The sequence below is a fragment of the Panthera uncia genome, chromosome A2 (genome assembly GCF_023721935.1).
Source record: "Panthera uncia isolate 11264 chromosome A2, Puncia_PCG_1.0, whole genome shotgun sequence".
NCBI lineage: Eukaryota > Metazoa > Chordata > Mammalia > Carnivora > Felidae > Panthera > Panthera uncia.
The window spans coordinates 106816144-106841976 of record NC_064816.1 but is presented as its reverse complement, the minus strand read 5'-3'; the positions used below and the strand labels follow the sequence as shown (position 1 = coordinate 106841976).

Here is a 25833-nt window from a genome sequence, read left to right as displayed (position 1 = left end):
AAGACTGCTAATGAAACTCTGAGAAGTATGGCAATACTTAAGAACTGACCTTCCCAATCTTCCCCACCCTTTGCAGCCTTCATTCTGTGAAGTAGCAGAAAGGCAGATCATATCCAGTGTCAGAGGAAGATGTCTCACTGATCACCCACCTCAATCTCCAAACTCCTATGCAACCCTTACCCACCTTTAATTTCCTTCTAATTGTAAATGAAACATATACAACTTTTTTGACCACACATTTTAATACAATTTCTACCAACAAGTTTCAAAACACTTCCTTCTAGTCAACCTGAAGTTTCAACCTTTAGCATACTGAGATTTTTTTTTTAACTCAAAAGTTCTCTGTACACATAAACTTCCTGATTTTGGGCTTTTCGTTCTCCCTCTAGAATCTGCACATTAAGGGAGAAAAGAGACCTGACTGTCATGGACTTCCCTCATGTGCCAGCATCTCCATTCCCCTTGCTGGTGGAATATTTTCCTGTGTTCTCATATCATTCATCTCTAGGCTTTACTCATTTGCCGCCTCTGGATTATATGGTTTACTTACGAACAAGTGAAAGGTATTATGATGTTTCCAATACCTATCCTTGAAACACCCACACTTTCAGGTCTCTTCTTGCCTCCTGTAGCACAGAGCTCTTCCTCCTTGAATTCTCCAACTTGTTACCATCTTTCCTGCCCTGGGAAAAGCCCTGGCACTTCCCTAAGCCCGCTCACTTCTCTCACTGTCCAAACATTCATATGCATATTCTCCCTACGTCTCTCAGTCTCTCAGTCTCTCAGTCTCTCTCTCTCTCTCTCTCTCTCTCTCTCTCTCATCTGCTTCTCTCTGGCCCTGTCTGCTTCTCTCTCTCTCACACACACACTTTCTCCTCAAAATAGCTCAAAATGCCCAAACTTACTAAGTTTTTTGTGTGACTCCAAGAAAACTCTAATTCTGAAATTTCAGTTGATCTTCAATTTTACTTTTTACGTCATATTCCTATCTTTCATCAGTACAATCAAAACACAACTCATCAACTTTCTTCTCAACATCTTAATGTCAATTGGTTTTATCATTTTTCCATTTCTAGTGAAATCTATAGTACTACGCTAGTACCCACACATTTTGGTGTCAGAAAGACTGGAGTTCGAATTCTACCTCTGTTGTTTACTAGCTGTGTGAACTTGGATCCGTTTATAAGTTCTCTGAATGTTTCTTCTTACCAAAGCAATTAGGTTAAACTCTCTGCTTTTCCATTCTTTTCTTTCATCCAGATCTGCATAGATCACCAAGATCTCTCTCTAAAGCTTTGCTTGTTTAATGTTAATCTCACACATGGAAATGCACGGCACTGACTTCTTTGGTCCTCTTCTTATACCAGGCTTCAAGAGAAAAGTGACTTCTTGCAAACTGAGTCTGGTACTACCTTATCTAGCAAAAGTTTCCTCCAATACTGTCAAAAGTAAGTCCTCCACCTTAAGATCCTTAAGATGCTCACTCTGTACCACCTTGCCTTTTTAAAAGTTTTTCTTTTTATGTTTGTTTATTTTTTGAGAGAGACAGAGCACAAGTGGGGGAGGGGCAGAGACAGAGAGGGAGACACAGAATCTGAAAAAGACTCCTAGCTGTCAGCACAAAGCCCAATGTGGGGCTCGAACTCAGGAGGTAAGATCATGACCAGAGCTGAAGTCAGACGCTCAGCAGACTGAGCCACCCAGGTGCCCCTCACCTTACCTGTTTGATTCTCCCCTCTCCACCTACCTAGTGTTCCAAAGGTACTGTGAACCCATTTTCTCTCCCAAGACTTCCCTCCATACTCTAGCCTTCACTCCTTGCTCATAAGTCTAAAGCACTTTAAAAACTTTAAAACATTATCATCTTAGTCACCTAATATTCTATGGCCATATCAAATCTTTGGGGAATAAAATGGGTAAAGATTTTAAAAAATAAACAAATGAATGCATAAACAGACATGCCTTCTATTTGTATTTACTGCATATGTTTTCACAAATAGAATAGTTATCATGAAGGCAGAAAATTTGTTTAATAGAGCCTCAGAGTCAAAACTAGCATAATATCAAAGCATAAAAGAAACATAGAAAGCATTTTTGCAGTATTTTAAAGTATAAAATTTTATACTTTTATACATTATAAAATCTTTGAACTCTGGTAATTATCTTTAGGAATATTTCACCATCAGCATTTGCACACTCAAGAAATGTCATATATAACCAATATTTCAAGGTTTCTTTTCCTGTTGTTGAGAAAACAGCAATGGTAATCTTGTCATTTAGTTATTTATGTTATGCCACCTTTAAGGAATTTGAAAATTTTCTCAAGAAATGGCATAAATTGAACAGGCAAATTAAAAAAAAAATAAAGTTACCCAAGATAGATTAGTGTCCACAGATAATAAACATTTTCAATTATTGAAGTTAGAGGTGAAAAGTGAAACAAGTCTTATAGAGTAGATAGAGTCTGAATCAGAACGCTAGAAATCTATCCTGTAGAAATAATAAGCAATTTGCTCAAAGACAGAACTTTTATAATGTTTGCTGCAAAATTATTTTAATACCAGACACTGGAAATATTTAAATGTCCAACATTAGAGTACTATAAGTGAATTATGGTATAGCTGTATGCTGAATGATTATCTAACCAATAATATGACACGGGAGATTCAAATTTGATGTTAAAAGACATCAAAAAGTGAATAATATACTTATGGTGCCAACACAGAAACTATAGTTTTATCTATTTTACTGATTTATATATTTTTCTATGATTAATATGGATTCCTTTTTAATTAAAAAAAAAAGTACAATATCGGGGCACCTGGGTGTCTCAGTCAGTTAAGCATCGGATTTCGGCTCAGGTCATGATCTCACAGTTCAAGAGTTTGAGCCCTGTGTCAGGCTCTGTGCTGACAGCTCAGAGCCTAGAGCCTGCTTCGGATTCTGTGTGTGTGTCTCTCTCTGCCCCTACCCATGCTTGCACTCTGTCTCTGGCTCTCTCTCTGTCTCTCTCTCTCTTTCAAAAATAAATAAAAACATTAAAATCAATTTTTAAAAAATACAATATCTGATAGAAGAAGCCAAATAAACAAATAAGGAAAATTGTATGTAGGCTAAGGATAGCTACTTCAGTTGAACAAATTGAATAGCTTAGTTCTAGCATTGAGAGCTAAAGGAAAAATATACAGTTTTTTCATTGCAATAAGTAAGCATATTAATTCCTCAAGAAAGACAAACATTATCCTAGTAATACATCGAGATGGAAATTATTTTACATGTATATATATGTAATAGTAATGGAAACATAATGCGTGTCTTTAAGGAACGTTTTCCAAAAGCTAGAGAAATATTCATAATTTTTTTCTTATAACTATACTACAAATGAACATTATAAATCTAAAAAGTAAAATAGCTTCTATGTGGAATAAACACATATAAAGTATGTTTATTAATTCCTATGAATCCACAAGCTATTCTAACTTCCTAAAAATATATTAGATTTTAAAAATAACATTTTCTTGTACAGTGACAGCAAAGTCATATTTTGGCACTAATTTTACATGTACAGTTTCTCAGAATTGTTACTGATCAAGAAATTAGCTCTTATATTTGATTGTGGCAAATATATTTGGAAAGTCCAACTTAAATTTTTGTTTTATTTCTGGAATTGTTTATTTAAAGAAATGTTTAATTATTTAGATGTAGAAAGAATACATTAATTTGTGGTTTTAAATAATTTGTTTTCAAAGGAAAATGTCTGTACTAGCTGGACTTATGAAGACTAATCCAAGCTCATATGTTATTTCTAAAATATTTTGAATGCTATTCATCATTAGACTGAAGTTAAATTGTAATTGGTACAATTTAATTTTTATAATTCATTATTTTGTGAGGATGAATCAACATGGTGATGTAACTTTAGTAAAACTGCCTTTTTCAATGATACCATATACCATTTATTTATGTATAAAACATAGGGATTGAAAGGCCAGGTCCTGAAATAAAACTCACTGTCTTCAAACCTGGCACTAAATTTCAAACCTGACGTTACATTCATCATGTAAATAAAAGGAGAACTAAGAAAAATTACTGACCTCTCTGTGACTGTTCCCCTGTCAGAAAACTACTGAAAAACAATGAGATGTATTTCAAGGTTACTGTATGGAATCACTAAGATATACAGATACTTACAATGGTATCTTGCATTTAGTGACCAATGTGATCTATTACTACCATATAAATCTAACCAGCTGTTAACATTATCTCCCTTCAAAATTATTATTTAATAACCATATTTTAAAACATATTTAAAGTATCCCTGCCAGTAGTAATCTCAAAATCCATAAGTTACCTATTTATCCCTTACCAACTATCACAGCAAAGTAACTTGCTGCTCTCTTGTTTATCAGTGTTTTACTATGGAGCAACACAGTATCTGAAGTAGGTAAACATCATCATCATGTAATTAATCATTACACTCCTCTTGATATTACATTATTTAGTCCAAAAATGATTTATATCATAAAGTTCTCAGCGCATTTCTCTGGCAAATATTCATTTCATAAACTTTGCATGATCATCCTCTATAGTGTTTTGCAAAATGGATATGATATAAATCTGCTGTGTTGTAACCAGCACTTTATAATAAAATAAGCAGAATAGTAAAGAAACTATTATACATGATAAAATTATTATGAATTTTTATTTGTTTTTGGGATGTGTATTTCACACTGTGTAGTATGTCATAGATTAAAAAAAATTGAAAGACAGTGATATATTATAGAAAAATACTGTGATCTCTATTGTTGAGACCAAAAAATATACAATGCAAATCCTGACACTGAGTAAATTTCATTATTATACAGAGGCAGTGTTTACATGGAAATAACATAGGTAGCAAAGGAAAATTAAGGGAACTGAAGTGTAAAGATTTCACCATCAGGGAAGAGATGAAAGAGGATTTGGAAAGCTTCCTAAAAATTGTAGTGCTTATAGTAATTTTGAGAATGAGTAAGAAACTCAGTCCTGAAGAGACCACTGAAGAAAGTCCCAGGGCATGTATGACAATAACATAATATTTTAAACAAGAGATTTAATAGGGTCAAATTAATACAGATCAAGAAAACCAGGAGCTGGATCTAGGAAAAGATCAATAAAATTCATAAACCTTTCACCAGACTCATCAAGAAAAAAAGAGAAAAGACTCAAGTAAATTAAATCAGAAACAAAGGGGAAGAAATAACAACTGACACCACAGAAACACAAAGGATTATAATAAAACGTATGAAAATTATATGCCAACAAATTGGACAACCTAGAATAAATGGATAAATTCTTAGAAGCATCCAAAACGGAACCAGGAAAAAATAGAAAATTTGAACACACTGATTACTAGCAATGAAAGTTAATCAGTAATGAAAAAACTCCCAACAAACAACAGTCCAGGACTAGATGGTTTCACTGGTCAATTCCACCAGATGTTTAAAGAAGAGTTGATACCTACCCAAACTATTCCAAAAATATAGAAGAGGAAAGAAATCTTCCAAATTCAATCTGTGAGGCCAGAATTACCCTGATACCAAAACCAGACAAAGACACTACAAAAAAGAAAACTACAGGCCAGTATCTCTGATGAACATAGATGCAAATATTGTCAAGAAAATATTAGCAAACTGAATCCAACAATACATTAAAAATCACTCACCACGATCAAGTGGGATTTGTTCCAGGGATCCAAGGGTGGTTCAATATTTGCAAGTCAATCAACGTAATACATCACATTAATAAAAGAAAGGACAAGAACCATATGATCATCTCAACAAATGCAGAAAAAGTACTTGACAAAGCACAACATCCATTAATGATAAAAACTCTCAGCAAAGTAGGTCTAGAGGGAATATACTTCAACATAATAAAAGCCATCTATGAAAAACCCACAGCTAACATCATACTCAATGGTGAAAATGAGACCTCTTAGGGCATGAACAAGGAAAGGATGTCCACTTTCATCACTTCTACTCCACAGAGTACTGGAAGTCCTGTGTACTTCTACTCCACAGAGTACTGGAAGTCCACAGCAATCAGACACGAAAAAGAAATAAAAGGCATCAAAATTGGTACGGAAGAAGTGAAATCTCGTACTATTTGCAGAAGGTATGACAGTAAAAACAAAGAGAGGGAGAGAGTGTTAATAGAATCAGAGCTGCCTTTTAGAAGGATAAGTGCTGGTCAGAGTTTCATTCTCAGTCCAGATCATTTGAGAACAACTGTAAATTACATTAAAGCTTCCAGGGTGAACAGGTGAGGCAGTCTCCCTACCTACTTCCCCCAATGCAATCTGTCTCTCTGTGAGAGTGATGTGTTTAGGGGTGGTACATAACTCAAGTGGTTCAATGAGTTAGTCTTTGGAATTTATAAGAACTACGTGGTGGAAAATGCTTGATTTGCTGTTTTGTTAAGCAGCTAAGAGGTAGGACTAGGGCTGTACTAGCTTATCCTTGTCAGCATTTGGAGGGAGGATCTCATAACAACATATGATCACATTGAACTAACATCTAAGCACATGGAGACTAGGCAAATTCAGTTAAAAGAATCCCTCCAAATCTCCTCCTCCTTTTTTTTTTTTAAGCTAAGCTACTTTGTATTGGTTTCTTGCTACTTAAAATTAAGAGTTCCAAAAAAGCATAATTCTGTTCTGACTTGGGTGATGTGATTTAAAAATGCTTCTAAGTCTGTGTCCAAACTCAGGGAGAAGAGTTTGCTCTGACTGATTAGTGATGTCTGCCCTGGGCACTGGAAGGATTTTGTAGTAACACTCAGGCCACATTTGTGCCTTCTTTGGTCTATACTCAAGCTGTCCTATATGGTAGTAAACAGCTACACATATATTTAAATTCAAATTTATTGAAAAATTTCAACAAAAACGTATCTCTTCAGGCATACTAGCCACATTTTGTTTAATGTCAAGTGGCTACACTTGTCTAGTGGCTACTGAGTTGGATCATACAGATATAGAACTTTTACACCATTATTTTCAAAGAACCACACAAATACAGCCGTTGTAGGTAGTAAATGTTCTCTGAGAATTTCTTCTGTGTTTCCTACTTAAAATGTATACATAATAAAATTAAAATAGATAATTCCAATTAAATATGCTGAATACTGAAAACTAAAGTGAGTATCTCAATGTCTTCTCTTATCTACATTCTTCAGTTGGTTTGCATCTTTCCTTTTACTCAAGAATGTTTACAATCTGGAAATGTAAAATAGTAGTTCCTCAAGAAGTAAGGTGGTCCAAATGCTATAATAAATTAATTTTCAATAAACCTTTCTGGAACCTACTCTATGTGCCTTACTTTACTCTGAAGACTGTAAGCTCATTAATGGCAAAAATCCTTTATTGTGTATATTGATTTCTTTACTCACTAACAGATACAGCACATAGTGTGGTTTTGTCAGATATGGAATAAAGATGTTACAAACACTCTCTTCAAGGACATATTTACCATCTAACTGGGAAGAACGAGATAAAAATATCAGTATGAAATATGATATCTAATAATTAACATGATTGCCAGCTTTTATAGCAAAAATTATGGTGAAATGGGAATATAGATAGTGAAAATATCAGAATGAAGGTCTTATAAAAAATGACTTTTGAATGTATCTTTTATATGGATAGGTATGGATGTATCTTTTATATAGAATATATAAATCTTGAGATAAAAATTAGAATCTCCAAAGCAAATAGTTTGGGAAACAAACTATTTATAAAAGGGGAGATTGGGAAACTAAAATACAGGTAACTTCTGGCTAGGTAAATTAAGGCCACTCGATGAAAAATTTAGAATGTCAGGATAAACTTTTATTACATGCTGCCTTAACACAAAGACGGGTTTTGAGCAAACAGATAATGGTTTCCTCCAGATTTCTTTCCCATAAAGGACACTTTAATTTCAAAAAACCCAGTGAGTGGCTGAACATTTAAAGAAAATATAATTGCAAACATTTCACCACTTATTTTCTGTCACATTTTAATTTATTTCATTAGATATGTCTAGAGATACATAAGTGCATATATTTGCATGGAATATTTTCCCCAGTGTTTCAAGTTATAAAATTGTGAATATTACAAATTAGGAGTCTTTTTTTTCAATCATTCTTATGATTATACAGCAGATGGCTAAATGCTTTTAAAATCTTAATTATTATTTTTTGCCAATTTCTCATTCCAATCTTATCTAAAATGTCCTGCCTGTTTCTAATTGAGCATTTTACGGGGAGTGAAAAATATGTCATTAGAGTTTGTTACAGTTAATTATAATGAATTTGAGACATAATTCTGTAAAAGCACCATCATTTCTTATTTATACGGTCTTCAAATTATTAACATTTTCTTATCTTACTCTCCATGAAACATGATAATATATTTCCTTTTGGACTTAGATACATCTTAGGAATCATTTGCTCCAAATCATGAAATGCTATGTTTAAGGTCAGATATTAGTGACAGGGTTAAGACCATAGTTCTAGATGCCTTTTACCATTCCACGTCTTCCGTAATTATACTATGTGGCTACTACTAACAACCCCTACCATGAATGTCATACCATCGTCTCAGTAACTCATACAGGTAACATGTACTGAGACTACTACGTATCAGTCACTGTGCTGGGCACTTTCATGCAATATCTTTATTGCTTATAATAATTCTGCAAGGCAAGTATTTTCCATATTTGACATTTGAGGCTCAGAGAAGTCCTCTCACTTTCCCATGGTCACATAGTTTGAAGTGGTAGCACTATGCTGTAATTCTCAGCCAGATCTAATTCCAAACCATAAGATTATTTTCCATGCTTTGTCCTTCTAGGGCATAATAGCTTTTTCATACTAGTTTCCCCCACAAATACTTTGAGTTAGATTTTCAAAGTTCTTACAAGGTTGTTTAATTATCACACAATTTGCAATTGATTCTTGCTCTTGGCTCTAACTAGTTATCATCCATATTGCACATACAATCTGTGAGACCAGCTTCTTGTTTATTGAATTGTGAAACTTCAACCATTTTGTTCCTTGATTCTAACCTAACCGCAACTAACTTTTGAATAAATAATTCTTAGGAACATTAATTTCTATGCTTTTTATAATTTTTAAATTAACAAATATATATAAATCTGTATTTTTTCTCTATCACAAGAAACGTTATTATTCTAAACCATTTAATTTTTAAGTAAATACTAGTAATTTATCAACTGCAGCATGCACAATCACTAAGAAAAAAATGCAAAAGCAAAAAAAAAAAAAAAAACCCCAACAAACATGGCTGGTTGAACTATGAAAATACTATCCATTAGATCCATTCAGATTTCAGACGTTTAAGAAATTAGCATTTTAGAATCAATGAAATAGTTTTAAATGGCTAACTTTTCATAATCAAAGTGATTAAATCTATCAAAAGGTCTGCTTTTAAAAAGTAAATTATCTATGTAGAATATTAAATCCTATTTTAAACAGGAACTAAATTTTCTAGTTTTTGGAGGGCTATGGTTGGTTTTTCTTATCTTTTCATATCTATAGAGTTTGATATAATGAGAAAAGTAAGAAAAACACAGAAAAAAAATCCTTATAATTCCCAAATCGTGCTTACACGGTAGTTTAAACTCCGTTGCAACCCAATATTTCATCGAATTTATTTTCAAAGTACCAAAATCAACAGGGTGTTGGTTCCTATTAAGGAGATGACATACAGAAGAGGGGATAGAAGGAATTATCACAGAATATTTCATTAGGCAAAGACTTCAGCACAAAGTGTTGGATTCCTTCCACAATGTGATTTTAAAATTATTTCAGTCTATTCTGTCACAGTTTTAGCACATGGATTTGTTAGTCATGACCAAGCTGAGAAAGACAGTCAATCATTTATGTTAATCTTTAAAAAAATCTATTATAATTAATTGGTAAGAATTCTATTGCTTAAATATAAATCTGTCACCTCGAAAAGTTGGTAAAGCTATGTTTAAAAATTTTTTTAAAATATTTTACAGGTTTAAAAGTCAATGGCGGACGTCTGGTATTAACTCCGACACGTAAAGAGCTTAGAAATCTTCACTTCCATCCTCACCACAAGAAAAAAGGCTGAGCAAAGTAAAAATCAAAGTGGTTTTCTTAGATCCTTCAGAGAATAGAGGTCTCAGAGCAAACTGCTACCCTGAAATCTGGAGAGCCAGGAAAATACAGAAAATCACAGCTGAGATCAGTTTACTGGAAGCAGAAGCCACTGGAGCCAGTAACGGGTAGGAACGTCTAAATGTAATTTTGATGAGTTGCTAGAGGCACAAATCGCTCAAGGCTGATATGAACTAACTCACTGGATGGGCTTAATCTCAGGGGGTTTTACGCATAAGAACCAAAGCAGGTTCTCTAAGTGAAGATCAGTGAAAAGTCCCCTCCTATGTAAGTGAGGGCAAGGAGCAGGGATGGAAGAGAGGAGAAAAGTAACCATTTTGAAACATCCCCAGGGAAAAGGTAACAATTTAAAAATCTGTACATGAGAAAAACCTGCCCTGCAAGGGAAAATATTTTACCAGATCTTTACTTGACCTGGAGGGTAGAACAATAAGCCTTCTCCAGCACCTTCTAGCCTTTCTGTCTCACTTAAGCAGAAACAGTTCTGGAGGTCACGGATCACAGATTTAGGTCCACTAAAAAACTTAAGTTTAAGCATAAGATTATAGAATACTGATGTTCCCCAACGTCTGACCACCACATCAATAGGGTTCCAACATAAAACAATGGATTATAACTAAGAGAGCTGTAAATGAGACTCCATTTATAAAGAAATTCTTAGGGAAATCCTAAGAAAGGGGAGGAAAACAAACAAAACCAGGAAACTCTGTCAACTACAGCTACAGTAAACATTAAAAGCAGTCCAGTTCCAGCCAGATTAACATAAAATCCACACCAAAAACTTAACCACTCAATTTCTATTTTCTAATATCAGATCCAGCTTTCAACAGAAAATTGCAAAGCATGCTAAAAAGTCAGAGAAAACACAGTCTAAAGAGATAAAGCAAACATCAGGCCAGACTCAGATAACATAACGATTTTGGAATTATTGGATAGAAAAAATAACTGAGTACTATGTGAAGGGCTCTAATGGAAAAAGTTGACCACATGCAAGAACATATGGGTAAATGTAAGCAGAGAGATGGAAACACTAAGAGAGAATGAAAAGGAAATGTTTGAAATCAAAAGCACAGAATGAATGCCTGTGATGAGCTCCTCAGTTGACTGGACATGGCTGAGGAAAGAATCAATGATCCCAAAGATATGTCAATAGAAGATTCCCAAGCTGAAAGACAAAGTAAAAAAAGAACACAATATCCTAGAACTCTGAGACAATTACAAAAGATATACTGTATGTATACTGGTAATGCCAAAATAGCAAGAAAGAATGGAACAGAATATTTAAATAATGACTGAAATCCATTAAAAACTCTGTATAGGAATTTCATGGAATGAGGATCAGTATAAATTCCAAAAGCTAAAGACCTAGGAGTATCATATTCCAACTGCAGAAAACCAAAGACAAAAGAGTATCTTCAAAGAAAGCAGAGGACATTAGAAAGCAACCTGTCTAGAGAGTAACAAGGGTACAAATTGTATCAGATTTCTGGTCAGAAACCATGCAAGTGATCAGAGTGTACTGAAATGTTTAAAGTGTTGCAAGAAAAATCCACAGCAATTTAGAATTCTCCCTCTGTCCCTCTCCCCTGCTCCCACTGTTCCTCCCTCCTTCTCTCTCAAGAAAAAACAAACAAATCCACAGAAGGTACAAAAAGAGGGGAAGATAAAAAAAAATAAATAAAGTAAGTATGATGATTAGAAAACAGTTACAAACATGGTGGTAATAATCTAACGATATCAATAACCACTTTACTTTTTTTTTATTAGAGAGAGAGAGAGAGAGAGAGAGAGAGAGAGAGAGAGAGAGAGAAAATGAGCAGGGAAGAGGGGCAGAGGGAGAGAGACAGAGAATCCCAAGCAGGCTCCATGTATGGTGAGGTCTGGGGTCATGACCTGAGCAGAAATCAAGAGTCAGCACTCAACCTACTGAGCCACCCAGGCACCCCCCACCAGTAACCACTTTAAATATGAATGGTCTAATACACCAATTAAAAAAGACTGTCAGACTGGATTAAAAAAACAAAAAACAAAACAAAACATGGGGAACCTGGGTGGCTCAGTCAGTTGAGCATCTGACTTCAGGTCAGGTTATGATCTCATGGTTAATGAGTTCCAGCCCTGCATAGGGCTTGCTGCTGTCAGCACAGAGCCTGCTTAGGATCCTCTGTACCCCTCTCTCCCTGCCCCTCACCCTCCCTTTCAAAAATAAGTGAATTAAAAAAAATTTACAAAAACCCCAACTATACATTGCCTATAAGAAAGCGATTTTAAAAATAAAGACACAGATAGATTAAAAGTAAAGGGATAGAGAAAAATATGCCATGCTATCACTGGGAAATTACAAATTAAAACCAAAATGGGAAACCATCATAACCTATTAAAATGTTTAAAATCCAAAAAACTGAAACTGAAAATACCAAGTGCTGGTGAGTATGTGGAGCAACAAGGACTCTGACCCACTGCTGGTGAGTATGCAAAATGGCACAGCCACTTTGGAAGACAGTTGGGAACTTTTTTTTTTTTTCCACAAAACTAAACATAGTCTTATCATAAGATCCAGCTGTCACACTCCAATGTGTTTACATAATTGGGTTCAAAACTTACATCACACAAAACCTACATGGGAATGTTTACAGATTTATTCATAAATGCTAAAATTCGGAAGGAACCGGGATGTCTCTCAATAAGTAAATGGATGTACAAACTGTGGTTCCTTCATACAGTACAATATTATTTAGCAATTAAAAGAAATAAGCTTACAAGGCACAGGAAGACATGAAGGGATCTTAAATGCATATTGCCAAGCCAAAGAAGCCAGTCTGGAAGGCTGCACACATTATTCTATACAGTTCCAACTATATGACATGCAGCAGAAGGCAAGGCTATAGAGACAGTAAAAATACCAGTGGTCACCAGGGGTTGGTCAGAGAGAGGGATGAATCCATGGAGCAGAGAGGATTTTTAGGGCAGTGAAACTATTCTGCATTAAATTGTAATGATGGATACATGACATGACATTACAAGTGAGTCAAAATCTATAGAACTTTACAACACTAAGAGTAAACCTTCATGTAAATTTTGGACTACACTAATAATAATGTACCTAGTAGTTAATTAATTATACCAAATGAACCACACTAATGGAAGATGTAAGTAAGAGCAAATACTGGTGGTGGAGAGGAATAAATGACATGGAAACCCTCTGTACTATCTGCTCAGTTTTTCTGCAAATCTAAACTTAAAGTCTAATAATTTAAAAATAAAAGTCAGGGGTGCTTGGGTAGCTCAGATGGTTAAGCGTCTGACGTTCGGCTCAGGTCATGATCTCAGGGTTCATGAGTTCGAGCCCCGTGTCGGGCTCTGTGTTGACAGCTCACAGCCTGGAGCCTGCTTCGGATTCTGTGTCTCCCTCTGTCTCTGCTCCTCCCCTGCTCGCACTCTGTCTCTCTCTCAAAAATAAATAAACATTAAAATAAAATTAAAAAATAAATAAAAGTCAAGGGCAGAAACTAAAACTCAGTTGGGCCCCAGTGAACACAAAGCATCAATTGGTGTTCCTCCTATGGTAGGTGACGGAAACAAGTTTGCTGCTATTTTCTGATACCATATTTGGCTGTGAAATGCCAGGCAAATACAAAGCTGACAAAACCCTTTATTCCAATGTTGACGTTAGTACTGCAAGTTGCACATAGCTTAAAACAATGTTTGTCACTTTCTCCCCAGTTACTTGTTTTATCAATAAATGTGGCAGAATGTCAGACCTTAAAAAGTCTTTCCTTAACAATAAGACATTTGGTTTTAACTTGATAAAAATACATGAAACTGAATTCCTTCTCAACTAGAAACATAAAATTAACTAAGCACTCCTTAAATCTTAGCTAAGATCCTAATCTCATTACATGCAATACTTAATGCAATTTCCAAAATAACTATATGAACCAAAAGCAATAATTACTCGCATTTTACAGATGACAGAGTCATAGGATAAAGAGGTTAAGTAAATTTCCTAAGATTGAGGATCCACATTTTGAATGGGTAGGTGGATTCAAAGCCTGTTGTTACTGTGCCACATTGCTTTTTGATTCTGGGAAAACTGCTGTAACTTTATCACAAAAGAAATATCCTACTAATTTTAAGTGAGAATGACCACAACAATGGAATTAAGGCAGAGTGCTAAAGATATGTAAAAATAATCCAGTTTTTGTTGACCTGGAATAAGATTCTGAGTGACATTTTTACAAGCATAAGCACTATTTTAGTGCTATCTGTGCAGAAACGTGTGTGCATGCCCACATGTGCACATAAGCATGTGCTTGTGTATCATGAGAAAAACACAGAATTAGAAAGACAGAAGGGGGAAAAACTGATTTTAAAACAGTTGTATTAATTCTGGATTATAATAACTCGAATGGGTCACCAAGGTACCACAACAGAACTTCTGCTATTCCGAGGGAGATTTATAAAGCTATATATCTCATCTCTGCCTTCTTTCCAACTTACTCAGTGTGGAAAATGACACCGGCCTTCCAAAATCTGAACTTATGTTTGGACCCCTTCCATCCTTGAGTCTTACTCTAGTGTTGCTGACCATTAAAATGAATATTTCAGTGGGGCTGGAACAGCCTTATTAGCCCATGCCAAGCTTTATATGGCTTGCACGCTTTAAGAGGTCAATCTAGCCAACCAGTTCACTTTGTTCAAAAGTATTAAACGGAATGACTGTAACATTCAAAGAAAGGCAAAGTTCACTAGGTAAGACCCCAATAATATAATGGAGCATAAAACTTCTAGAATTTTTTTACCATAATATTTTATGAAACATATGTACACACTCACTGGAAATAGAATCCAATTCAAATGGTTTTGAAGGTCAGTTCAAAGTCACCACATATGCAGTATCTTTGTGAGAAATATGTACTATTTCAAAAGCGTCTGGACCCAGAAGCTTCCTTTCTCTATTTTATAGTTTATTATCAGTCTAGAAGGGTACTATATTAGGGGGAAAAAGTCACCTACTACACTATAATATAATTTGCAGCCAAAACATAAAGTTCAGTAAAATATTATAAATTTCAGTATCAACGAATCCTTCTCTCGTGGAACAAAAAGAATCACAGAAGGTAATTCTAAAAGGAAGTGCTATTTTAAGTGTGGGCGATAAATATAAAAGTTGAAAACAATTACTTCATTCTCAACTTCACAACTAATTATGAAATCCTTCCTTGTTCACTGTGGTGAAAGGATCAAAAGACTCTCAATTTCTGTATTTACATGTGAATTACGAATGGGCCTGATTACAGCCACCTATTTGTATTATTCTGATGCTTCCTAAATGCCCAAATTCTAAGAGCAACTAGGATTCTCCTAAGGGGAAGGAAGTAAAGGTCTACTTTGCATGACAAAGGTCAGATTTCTGCAGACAAATGAAACTTCTATGGGTGACTGTTCCTAGGTTATCACTGTCAGGCTGGGTCCTGGGAGGTCAAGAGAGGTTCCAAATTGTGCTCACTGCTTCAGGGATGCCCTTGGGGCCACTTTAATCATTTTAAGATCATTAAAACTTTTCTTATTCTGGTTCCAGCTTTATCCCCTAAATCTCACTAACACATACTGGCAATTCAGACCTGATGCAGGTTAAAAGGAAATTGAAGGTACTGCATTTAGTATTATATGCAGATCGAAAAAGAGAACCCACTTATTTAACAACTTCTTTTAAATCCAAGATTGGGTTCAGTGAAATTCAAGTAGACCACAGAGGGTGATAATCAGGCCCCAGTAGAAAAACTTGACTCTATTATAGCTATCCTGGTATTTACACTATGTGATCGATGATGCCACTACTCTAGATCTCATTTAATATGATGTAGGTTTATGTGACAATCATCTTAGTTTCCCCAATCATTACATATGTTTAATTATAATTACAGTAATAGTTTATTATTTACTTTTTTGGTAATAACTATTAAGCCATAAACATACAACAAATGCTGAAGTAAAAATTATTGCTTGACTATATTTCAGTGCTCTTCCATTTAGTGAAAATATATCTCTAAACTTTCACACAATGGATTGATTATAGTTAGAAGAGTACTATTCTGCCTATTTGTAATTAAGGAAGAGTATCTCTTAAGTATTTTAGATAATGTGTAGAAAACATCTGTATTTAATTATATCATACTTCTCTTAGAAGATGGGAATTGAATAAAGAGATATTTTGAAACATCTATACAGGTATAAAAGTATTAATGGCTATTCAAGAGTTTCATTGGTATAGCGTTTGAAAAAGTTTCATTTTACAAATCCTTGGCCTAATGCTTCATAAATGTCAGGTTTTCAATATAAAAGGAGTCAACTTCAAATACCAGGCAAATACAGAAAATATAACACTAGCAAAGACAAGGGCTGTATCTTTTCACCATTATTATATATCACATAGACACAGTAAATGTCTTTCCTATTAGTACAGATTTGAATAAAATTTTGTAACATACACACTGAGCAGGATTTCTCTTTGAATTCTGTTGTGGACTGAGAATTTTTACAAGAATAAATTAACAGCTTGCTAGTCATTCCTCACAGAGGAAAAAAATCCTAAACTGTTCTCATGGAAACTGGGACACAAAGTGTGGGTTTTTAGTACTTGTTCTGAAGTATTGAAAAAGATCAGATTTTCTTTCTGGATGCTTTACTGGCTCCAAATGCCACTTCTTTTCAAAGTCAGTGTCAGTTCTGCAGTCAGTTTTCAGTCTCCCAGTGGTAAGAATATATTCAAAGGCTGTGTGCACAGCAGGGTAGAAGTCTTTCTCCATGAATGTAACTATATCACTCATCAGTAACCTCCTGCCATAAGGGGACTTATGTTTTCTTTCCTTTTAGTGACTCCTTGGGCTCTTGAATGCCAGTCACTGCCCCGAGACCCGGGGCAGTACTCACATAATCTCTGTCAATAGTTCCTACACATGTCACTGGTGCAACTAAATGTCAAGACAGCAGATCAAAGTCTGCACATTCTAAAACTCATGTCCTTTATGGATCAATTTCCATAAACTATACTCTATGTTTTAGAAATACGTGGAGGCTCAGTCTTTGCTTTCTTCCTTTTATCCCAGAGAAGTTTATTGACATGAAAGGCAATCTGATTTGTACATAATAGGGTGAAATTCTGATGTAATACATAAAACTCATTCTTCCCTTTGCATAGTCTTCTTGAGGTATTTTACTTCTCGAAGCATTTTACTCTACCTATTGTCCTATGGTAGAAATGCAAAACTCTGCGAGCTATTAAAATTAAAAGGCATGGATTGCTTTCCAATACTTCACTGATCTACCCCAGTACCTGGTACATAAGATGGTAGTTAATAAATTCTTACTTATGATGGGTTTATTTTTAAATCTTCATTATGCTATAGGTAAATTATGACAGAATATAGCTTTAGCGTGTGTTTTTACAATCTGTATCCATTTTAATTATTCAAGGTTGCTTGGGAAAATGAATATAATTATTTCAAATCGTTTCCACTCTCTAGATTTCATATACAAATTACATACATGTACACTTCTTAAGAAGACCTGAGTAAAATATGATAGACAAAACTATCTTCTCTGAATACCTTTTCGGGTTATTTCTGGATACAAAAATTTTTAAGTTTAGAACTTTCTCTAAGAAAACATAACGTTTAGAATAGAATGTACACAAATGCTATTTATGCTTATATCTAGCTAAAGTCTAAATATATTTATTACAGGGGTAAGAGCATGTAACAAATTAAATAAGCACATATCAGAGGGCTGAAAAAAGAGAAGACAAGAAAACAAATACAAGCCTTAGAGCCAGAGGCGTTTTACTAAACTCCAAATAGAAGCTTCATTGTCCAAGTTCCCCTAAGCAAGTTTTTATATAATTACATGAGAGTATTAGGTACAAACCATCACTCTGAGTTCTCTTATAATCTGTGAGACGTTAGGCAAGTCACTTACTCAGAAGGTAGGTAGCCTTGGCCTTATATGTTTTCACCAAACAATTAAAATTTACGGATTTTAAAATGTGTGATGAAAAGAAAGTTTATTATTCCCATTTTTGTAGTAAATGGTTGAGGGTCAAGAAAAACTTAGGTAAATGGAGGAAATTACAGAGGTCCTCATTGGTGGAGATTTAAATTTTCTAAGAAACCAAATTTCTATTTTCCCTAATTCTAATCTTTGTTACTATTAAGACAATAATTTGTTTATAATCCAAACATGATGAACTTTTAAATTTGAAAAGGTACTTTGATTATATACTGCATCAACTGATGTTGAAACTGGGGTGTGTGTGTGTGTGTATGTGTGTGTGTGTGTGTGTATGCACACATGCACATATTTGTTTATGCTAAGGGCAGGGGTGGAGAGGGTGTGATAGTTATGATTCAAACCCTTTGACCCTTTCCTCTAGAGGCAAAATTAAATTACAGGTATGTTATGGAAGAGCAAGTGGAGTCTTGCTAAACCAACTTACCAGTTTTTCGAAGGGGGAAATCATCCTTTGCATCTTGTGCTCCTGGTAATGTGTATTTGTAAGATGGAGATGTTCCACTCAGGGGTGGAGAGCTTTGATCCAGTGACGTGTGGTGGGCAGCCCTACAAAAGAAAAAGAGGGCTCACCATTTGCTCTGGAGTTTTTACTGCGTGTTGGCCAGCAATAATCAGTTGCACATGCTGTGCACGTGTCTCAGCTGTGTTTATGTTCTTTCTTTTTAGTGTGTACAAACCACAGCCTCATGTAACCAAGTTCACTTTGGCAGAGTGGTACAGAATGCTGCAGGATTCCCAAGAATGACCACGGCGTGTGTGATCACACACTTACACAGAAATTTGCTTCACTAAAGAGAATTTACCAAAAGCCTGAGTGTTGATAATCTGAGATTACTGTGCACGTTTTGTTAAGAGCCATACTAGTAACGAAGTCATCAGTCAAATCCTTTTTAGTCAACAAGGTAGAATAACCAAAATAAAAGTTAATATATAGAAGGACTTCATTTTTGAAAACTGCTAGGTAATCTATGAAAGTACATGAGGGTGACTTTTCTACTACAGAGATAGTACAGCATCAACAGCCTCAGGTCTCCTGATTTCTGCAGCACTTACAAGGTAAAGATTGGCAATTGCATATTTCTTCAACATGAAAATGATTTTTAAAAATGTTTTCTCTTCCCCGCACAAATATAGTGAAAGAGTTGTACTGCACCACTGGAGAAGAGTTTCCAGGACTGAACATTGTGTATCCAGTGGATATAACACCCATGATTATCATATACAAAGAAACCAATGAACAGGGCAGGGTTCTGCCAGTATTATCTATTTGAATCATGTATTCTCAAGAATTAACTGGCTTAAGGGCACTTCATCTAGCCATAGTGAGCAAAAAGCATTAAATTCTGATTCCATAAATTAATGATTTACAGTGTCTAGAGTTGGGCCCTATTGAAGTTCAGTTCAGTATAAAAAGGGACTGCTAACTGATATTTGACAGTCATGTTTAATATACCCAAGGGGACAGCTAAAGAATTTTCAGCTGACACGTTGTTTGTACGTAGTTGTTTCCCATTTAAAAAAGGTATTATCTCTTCTTAAAATGAGCTGTAACTTAGAAGGAATATGAATTAGTTATAAATTATGTATGTAATTTTAAGTAATAAAATGGTATTTATTTCTAAATACTTTGGGCTGTTAACTGAACATCTGAAAATTTTCTTCAGGGACTGGCTTCTCAAGTCAACTGACATGCCTGATGGAAATTACGTAAACCATTAAAAAGTATTCATACAGTACTCTACTCTGCAATCTGCCTCAGTTACCTTTTTTTTTTTTTTTGAGAAAAGCAGATACTTATAAAATAGAATCAGAAGGATAATAACTGATAATAACTTTTTCAGTAGAACTCCTGGGATGCTTCCAGTTTCAATATAGAGTAATCAAGTATTTACTTCCTTAACCTTGATGATGTGAGGGATCACAAAAAATTCAAGTGTACAATCCGATAGTCAATCAGCAAACACATAAAATGAGAGCAACGATACTATTATCTATTAGCCTATTATCCAAATATGCTTTATCTATCACTGTTTGTCCTGATTTTAAAAAGCACCACATCCTTCATATTTTACTGAAAGGAGAACTGTGTATTTCATAGTGGCTTTTCCCTGGACTCAGGGAAACACGGATCCATAAATCTGTAATACCATAATGCATGATGTTGTCAGCTTGTGTATCAGAAGCCAGGGTACTCATTTTACAGTGCAGCAAAAAATGAAGTCAGATGGACAGGCGTAAACTAGTCACTGAAGACTTAGCTTTACTTAGTTGCCTTCGTTCTCATTCTTTCCCTTCCCTCCCTTGTCTTCCTGCCTTTTTTTTTTTTTTTTTTTTTTTTTTTAAGTCGCAAAGCTTCTGGTCTTTTAAAAATAGCTCAGATCTCCACCTCCTATCGAGCCAAGTAAAATAAAGTCTCAACCTGCCAAATCCTCAGAAATTATTGTAAAGATATCAGATGCACCATCTGAGAATAGAAAAATGCAAACTAGGAACTAATTTCTATGCCCCACCCCACATTTCTGTTACTCATTCACCAAAAAACATATCTACTTCCTTGCCCTCAAGATGATACTTGCTAACATTCGTGAAGCACTGCTCTCTGTGGCATAGTTTACCACATTATTTCACAGGACCTTTCCAGCAACCCGAGAAGGCAGGTATTATTATTATTATAGTCTTCTTACAGAGAAGGACAAGAATTCAAGGAGCTTGACCACAGCCACATAGCTGAGAACGGCAGACCTCGGTTTTGTGCCCAGGCTGGCTGAACACAGAACCTGTGTTCTTGACCCGTGGGAATGAAAAAGGCCAAACACTGAACATACGTGTACCAGAGCTTGGGATGGCGGCTCACGGAATGATTTTTGCCATTAGTTGGAGTGTCTTTTGTTGCTGATTTACTCAACAGGAATTCTTGAAGCTTCTGCTTTACTTCTGTACTTGCCACTGCTCCTGAAACATACACATACAGAAATAGATGTTGACTTGGGGCTTTGTCCTTCCATGCCTCTGGACTATTTAGCAAAAATTAGGAAGTAACACCACTGGTCACTGCATGTGAAGTTTTCCTATTAAAAGAAGAAACCAGAGTCTAAAAACAGGCTTTTGGAAATGGCACAGTAATGTTTTGTAACTGCTGCTCAAAATGCCAATTTTCAAAGGAGCTTTGATGATTTCTTTAATTGCTTCTGCAGAAAGGGGAGTCCCAGAATTAACACTAATTTTTTCCTAAACTTAAAAAAATGAGGACTAAAACACTGCCTTTTAAAAATCAAGACTCTTGGGGGACAATATAAATGACAACACAATACACTGACCTCTCCTGAACTGCTAGTTGGAAAAACTAACATTTTAAAAACCTCTTTTGAGCATTAAACAAATAACTACTGCTGACTGTTCCAGTTCTAGTCATCTGATTTTAAACCTTGCTACATCCTGATTTTGAACTGACCTCAGATAGAGGAATTATTTGGATCTGTCTCCCTCTTGTGGATAGTTTTTTTAAACAAACGTTCTGCCTTAAATCTTCCCAAAGTCTGGGTACTCAAAAACTAAATGGAGGCAAGGCTTGACTTACAGGGAACAATTAATTATAACTTGAGCGGGAGGAAGGCATAGTGAGGAAATGTGAAAGTAAGTTTATTATAAAACAATATGGCATAGCTAGATCGCTTGACTAGAACCTTGTTTTTAAGCCTCAAAAACAACAGAAATAAGCATCTTTGCCAAACAATGCTCTGTTTACTTCCTCTGCAGACTGAAGGCAGAAAGATAATATGTGAATGTCAAAGCTTTACATTTGAGTCCATAATTCATTCTTTTAATTAAATGCAAACAGTTTTGACAAGTTTAATGCCACTCTTTATCAGGCTTCTTTCTGAATGACGATCAGCTAAACATGAGGGAAGAGATTCGTTTTTTACCCTGGTGCCTCTTACTTTCTCGTCCTCTATCTTTGCCTCTGAGAGGAGGAAGCTGTTGTTCTCTGCGATGCCTCTCTACTTCCTGTTCTTGCCTCTGCTGCTCCAGTTTCTGCTCCTTTTCTAGGAGTTCTTGTTGCTGTTTTATGGCTAGAAGTTCCTGTTGCAACTTGCGAGAAGAGAAAGACATGAGAGTGTGCAATTTCTTTAGGCGTTACAGTCATCACTGACCAAAATCAAACTGTTAGGAGCTTCTGGAGTTTGTTTCCGTTTAGTTTACATTTTTACTCACTTTTTCAGTAGATGACTGAAATCTAACGACAAACAACTAATGCCATAGAGGGTCTTAATGTCATATAAGCAAGTTTTTAGGTAGCTTCAGTTCCTGTGCCGCCCCACCAAAACTCGTTACCAAATTCACTGTAATCTTTAGTTCTATGAGTAGCTTTCCTTTGTACAACTGAAACAGATGAAAACAGGCAAAGACAGAAATGGCCCAGAAGTCTGTTTTACCACGTCTCTCACATTATAAATAAACAACGGAAATCTTCATTTCTTATCCTGAGAAATAGTATGAAAATAATCAAATCTAAGGAATGGTGAGAAATAAGTTAATTTGGGAGAAGTTTACCTAAAACAGAATGAATGTTAAAAATTCCTAAACCTTACAGAGAAGGCTCTCAGATTAATGTAATCTATACATCCAAAATAGGCTTTGTTCTCAAAGCAGCAAACGTTCATTCATTCATCCAGCAGGCAAAAACACTCAGAATAGAGAGAGTGGTCAAAATGAAGTCACTTCCATTAAACTACTATCTGGTTGTCTGAATCCCTTGAATTCACTTCCAAACAAAGAAGAACATGAATATGAAGGCTTCTTAAAAACTGTATGGAGATGTCAGTTTTCTCTCAGGCAGAGAAAATGAATAACGGTAAATGTGCTCACTGACGAATACCTAAAGACGATGAGTTCTACCCAGGCTCTGATATTACCAGATAAGAAATCTAGACACCTTATTAAACTACTTAAAGCCCTGGGTCCTCATATGTCAGAAAAACAATCTCCTTCACACATCATGCTCACAATGCATATGGAATTTACTGGGTAAGTTTGAACGACACTAATTTTAATGATTATTACTATATTTAGATCTCAGTCCTAATGAAGTTAGCGTAATTTGCTGTTTTAGGTATCTACCTAATATAAGTCTGAAATTTTTGTTGAAAAGTAAGAGAACAAAACCAAAAAGCTTTGTGGAATGGCATGAGAGTTACTCTGAAGCAAAAGGAAGCCAACTTTGTATGCAGACCATAATAGCCTCACCTCTCCCAGAAGGATATGGTTACAAGCATTTCTGGTTACTCTTCACATTAAAATCTTCGCCATTTTGGCTTTGAGATACCAGTCCCTTATTGGATGTTTCTACATACTCCATTTTAAAGGAAAAGTTTATAACTTCACTTAAACTATGCCTTGAATATTAATTCTTTTAAAAAAATTTTTAATGTTTATTTATTTTTGAGACAGACAGAGTGTGAGCAGGGGAGGGATGGAGAGAGAGAAGGAGACACAGAATCCGAAGCAGGCTCCAAGCTATAAGCTGTCAGCAGAGAGCCCAATGCAGGGCTGGAACTCATGGACCACGAGATCATGACTTGAGCAGAAGTTGGACACCTGACCGACTTAGCCCCCCAGGCACTCCTAAATATTAACTCTTTACAGCTATTGGGAGTGGTCAAATTGATTCATTACTTCAACCAAAGCCCCAGTGAAATTGAAATTTAATCTATTTTAGAAAACTAGAAAAATCACACAACTTAGTCTCCATAGCTACTATTCATTATTGAAGACTGCAGGAATGATATTGAAAAAAAAGAGAAGGAAATAAAACATCAACCCCCAGTTTCAGATGTTCTGGACTGATACAGGACACAGAGAGGATGATGTGGTAGTTTTGATGGCAGACCAGGCAAGGCTAAAAATCCTAGAACAACCATTTACTGGCTGTGTGTCCTTCGGCAAGTTACAGTATTTCTCTCTGCCTTAGCTTATGTGGGTTGAAAAATGGGATAACAACATCTAACTCAAGAGATGTTGATGACAGAAGCCAAAAATTGATGCTAATAAAAGCTTCATGTACTATGTGTTCCTCATAAACATAAAATCCAAATGAAAGTTAAAAGCACCAATTCTTACCCTTTCCCATGAAAGAGTAAATTAAAATTTAAAAAGTTAAAAGCTTCCTAAACTCGAAAGGAAATTTAAATTAGGTCTTTAGTTTCTGAGAAAACGACTTACTACTTTAGAAAATCACTTTAAAAGGTAAATTTTCCTTTTGGCTATCTCAGAATCTTTTTCCTGTCAAGAGCCTCCTCTTTTCCTCTATTTTCCAGATGTCAGTAAACTAACTATACTACTTTGAGCTAAAGTAACAATCAGTTACTTACTTGCTACTATTGACTTGTGAGTAAAATGAAAAAATACATTACTTCAAAAACTTTCCTATGGCTCTTTACAACTACAAAATGCATCAAATATAAGTGAAAAGAAGTATTTAAAGCAGCAACTTTTTATTATTGCCCTGTATTCAGTGCAACGTGAGTCAGGTACCACAGTAAAATGAACTATACAGTTACCTTAAAAAGCATGGTGAAGGGCACCTGGCTGGCTCAGCTGGTAGAGAATGCGACTCTTGATCTCAGGGCTGTTGAGTTCAAGCCCCACATTTGGGGTAGAGATTATTTAATGAATAAAAGTTTAAAAAATCCTTCACAAAAAGTATGGTGAAGCATATAAATCTTATTCATTCATCAATGTCATCCTAACATGGCAAGAATGAATGGAGAAGGAAATCTAAACACCAATGTTCCAAATATTTTTCAAGGGTCAAATAGTAATGCTTTAAAGTCATTCAAAAATAATCCTGTAAACTAAATTAAGGTTTCCTATTCTACTCAATACAGTTATGAGCTACTGTTTCCACATGAGACCCAAAACAAAATCCCCACTCTTAATTTAGGGTATCTTACAGATCAGTAAATTGCAAGAGTTCTTTTAAAATTTTTTTAATGTTTATTTATTTCTGAGAGAGAGAGAGAGAGAGAGAGAGAGAAAGAGAGAGAGAGAGAGACAGAGTGTGAGGAGGAGAGGGGCAGACAGAGAGGGAGACACAGAATCTGAAGCAGACTCCAGGCTCTGTCAGCACAGAGCCTGATGCAGGGCTTGAACCCACAAACCATGAGATCATGACACATGCAGAAGTTGGACACGTAACTGACTGAGCCACCCAGGTGCTCCTAGAGTTCTTTTAGTAAAGTTCACTAGTAAAAGAAAAAAAAAATCATGACATTTTATACCAGATGTCAAAGGCTTTTTTGGAATATAAGATACAATAGGCTTTCCAGACTAAGGAAATATCTTAAAAAACAAAGAACACAAGGAAGAAGGTAGAACTTTTACCTTCTCAGATACTAATATTAATGTGGTAAAATTATATAACATCAACACAGATTAATTATCTATATTAATCTGACATAAATATGCTGTATCCAATATGCAAGTGAGTAATAGATCAAGCGTCTATTGTACAATATTATAAATATGATAGAATGTGTAATTGATTGTATTAGTAAATTAACATGTGTTTAAATCATCTTG

General features: G+C 35.3%; 1 protein-coding gene across 4 annotated transcripts in view; it reads right to left on the bottom strand.

Annotated features, from left to right (window-relative positions):
• The window catches only part of HDAC9 (histone deacetylase 9), a 903132-nt gene that overhangs the window by 391437 nt on the left and 485862 nt on the right, over positions 1–25833 (bottom strand). For 2 of the 4 annotated variants that reach the window (XM_049642880.1, XM_049642882.1), the window contains exons 5-7: positions 22194–22335; positions 21087–21207; positions 18680–18801 (exon numbers count right to left, since the gene is read on the bottom strand). In XM_049642880.1, coding sequence (XP_049498837.1) covers positions 18680–18801; positions 21087–21207; positions 22194–22335 — 385 coding nt within the window. Of the gene's footprint in view, positions 1–18679; positions 18802–21080; positions 21208–22193; positions 22345–25833 lie in introns of all 4 variants that reach the window. The other 2 variants (XM_049642883.1, XM_049642881.1) reach the window with 2 other exon arrangements.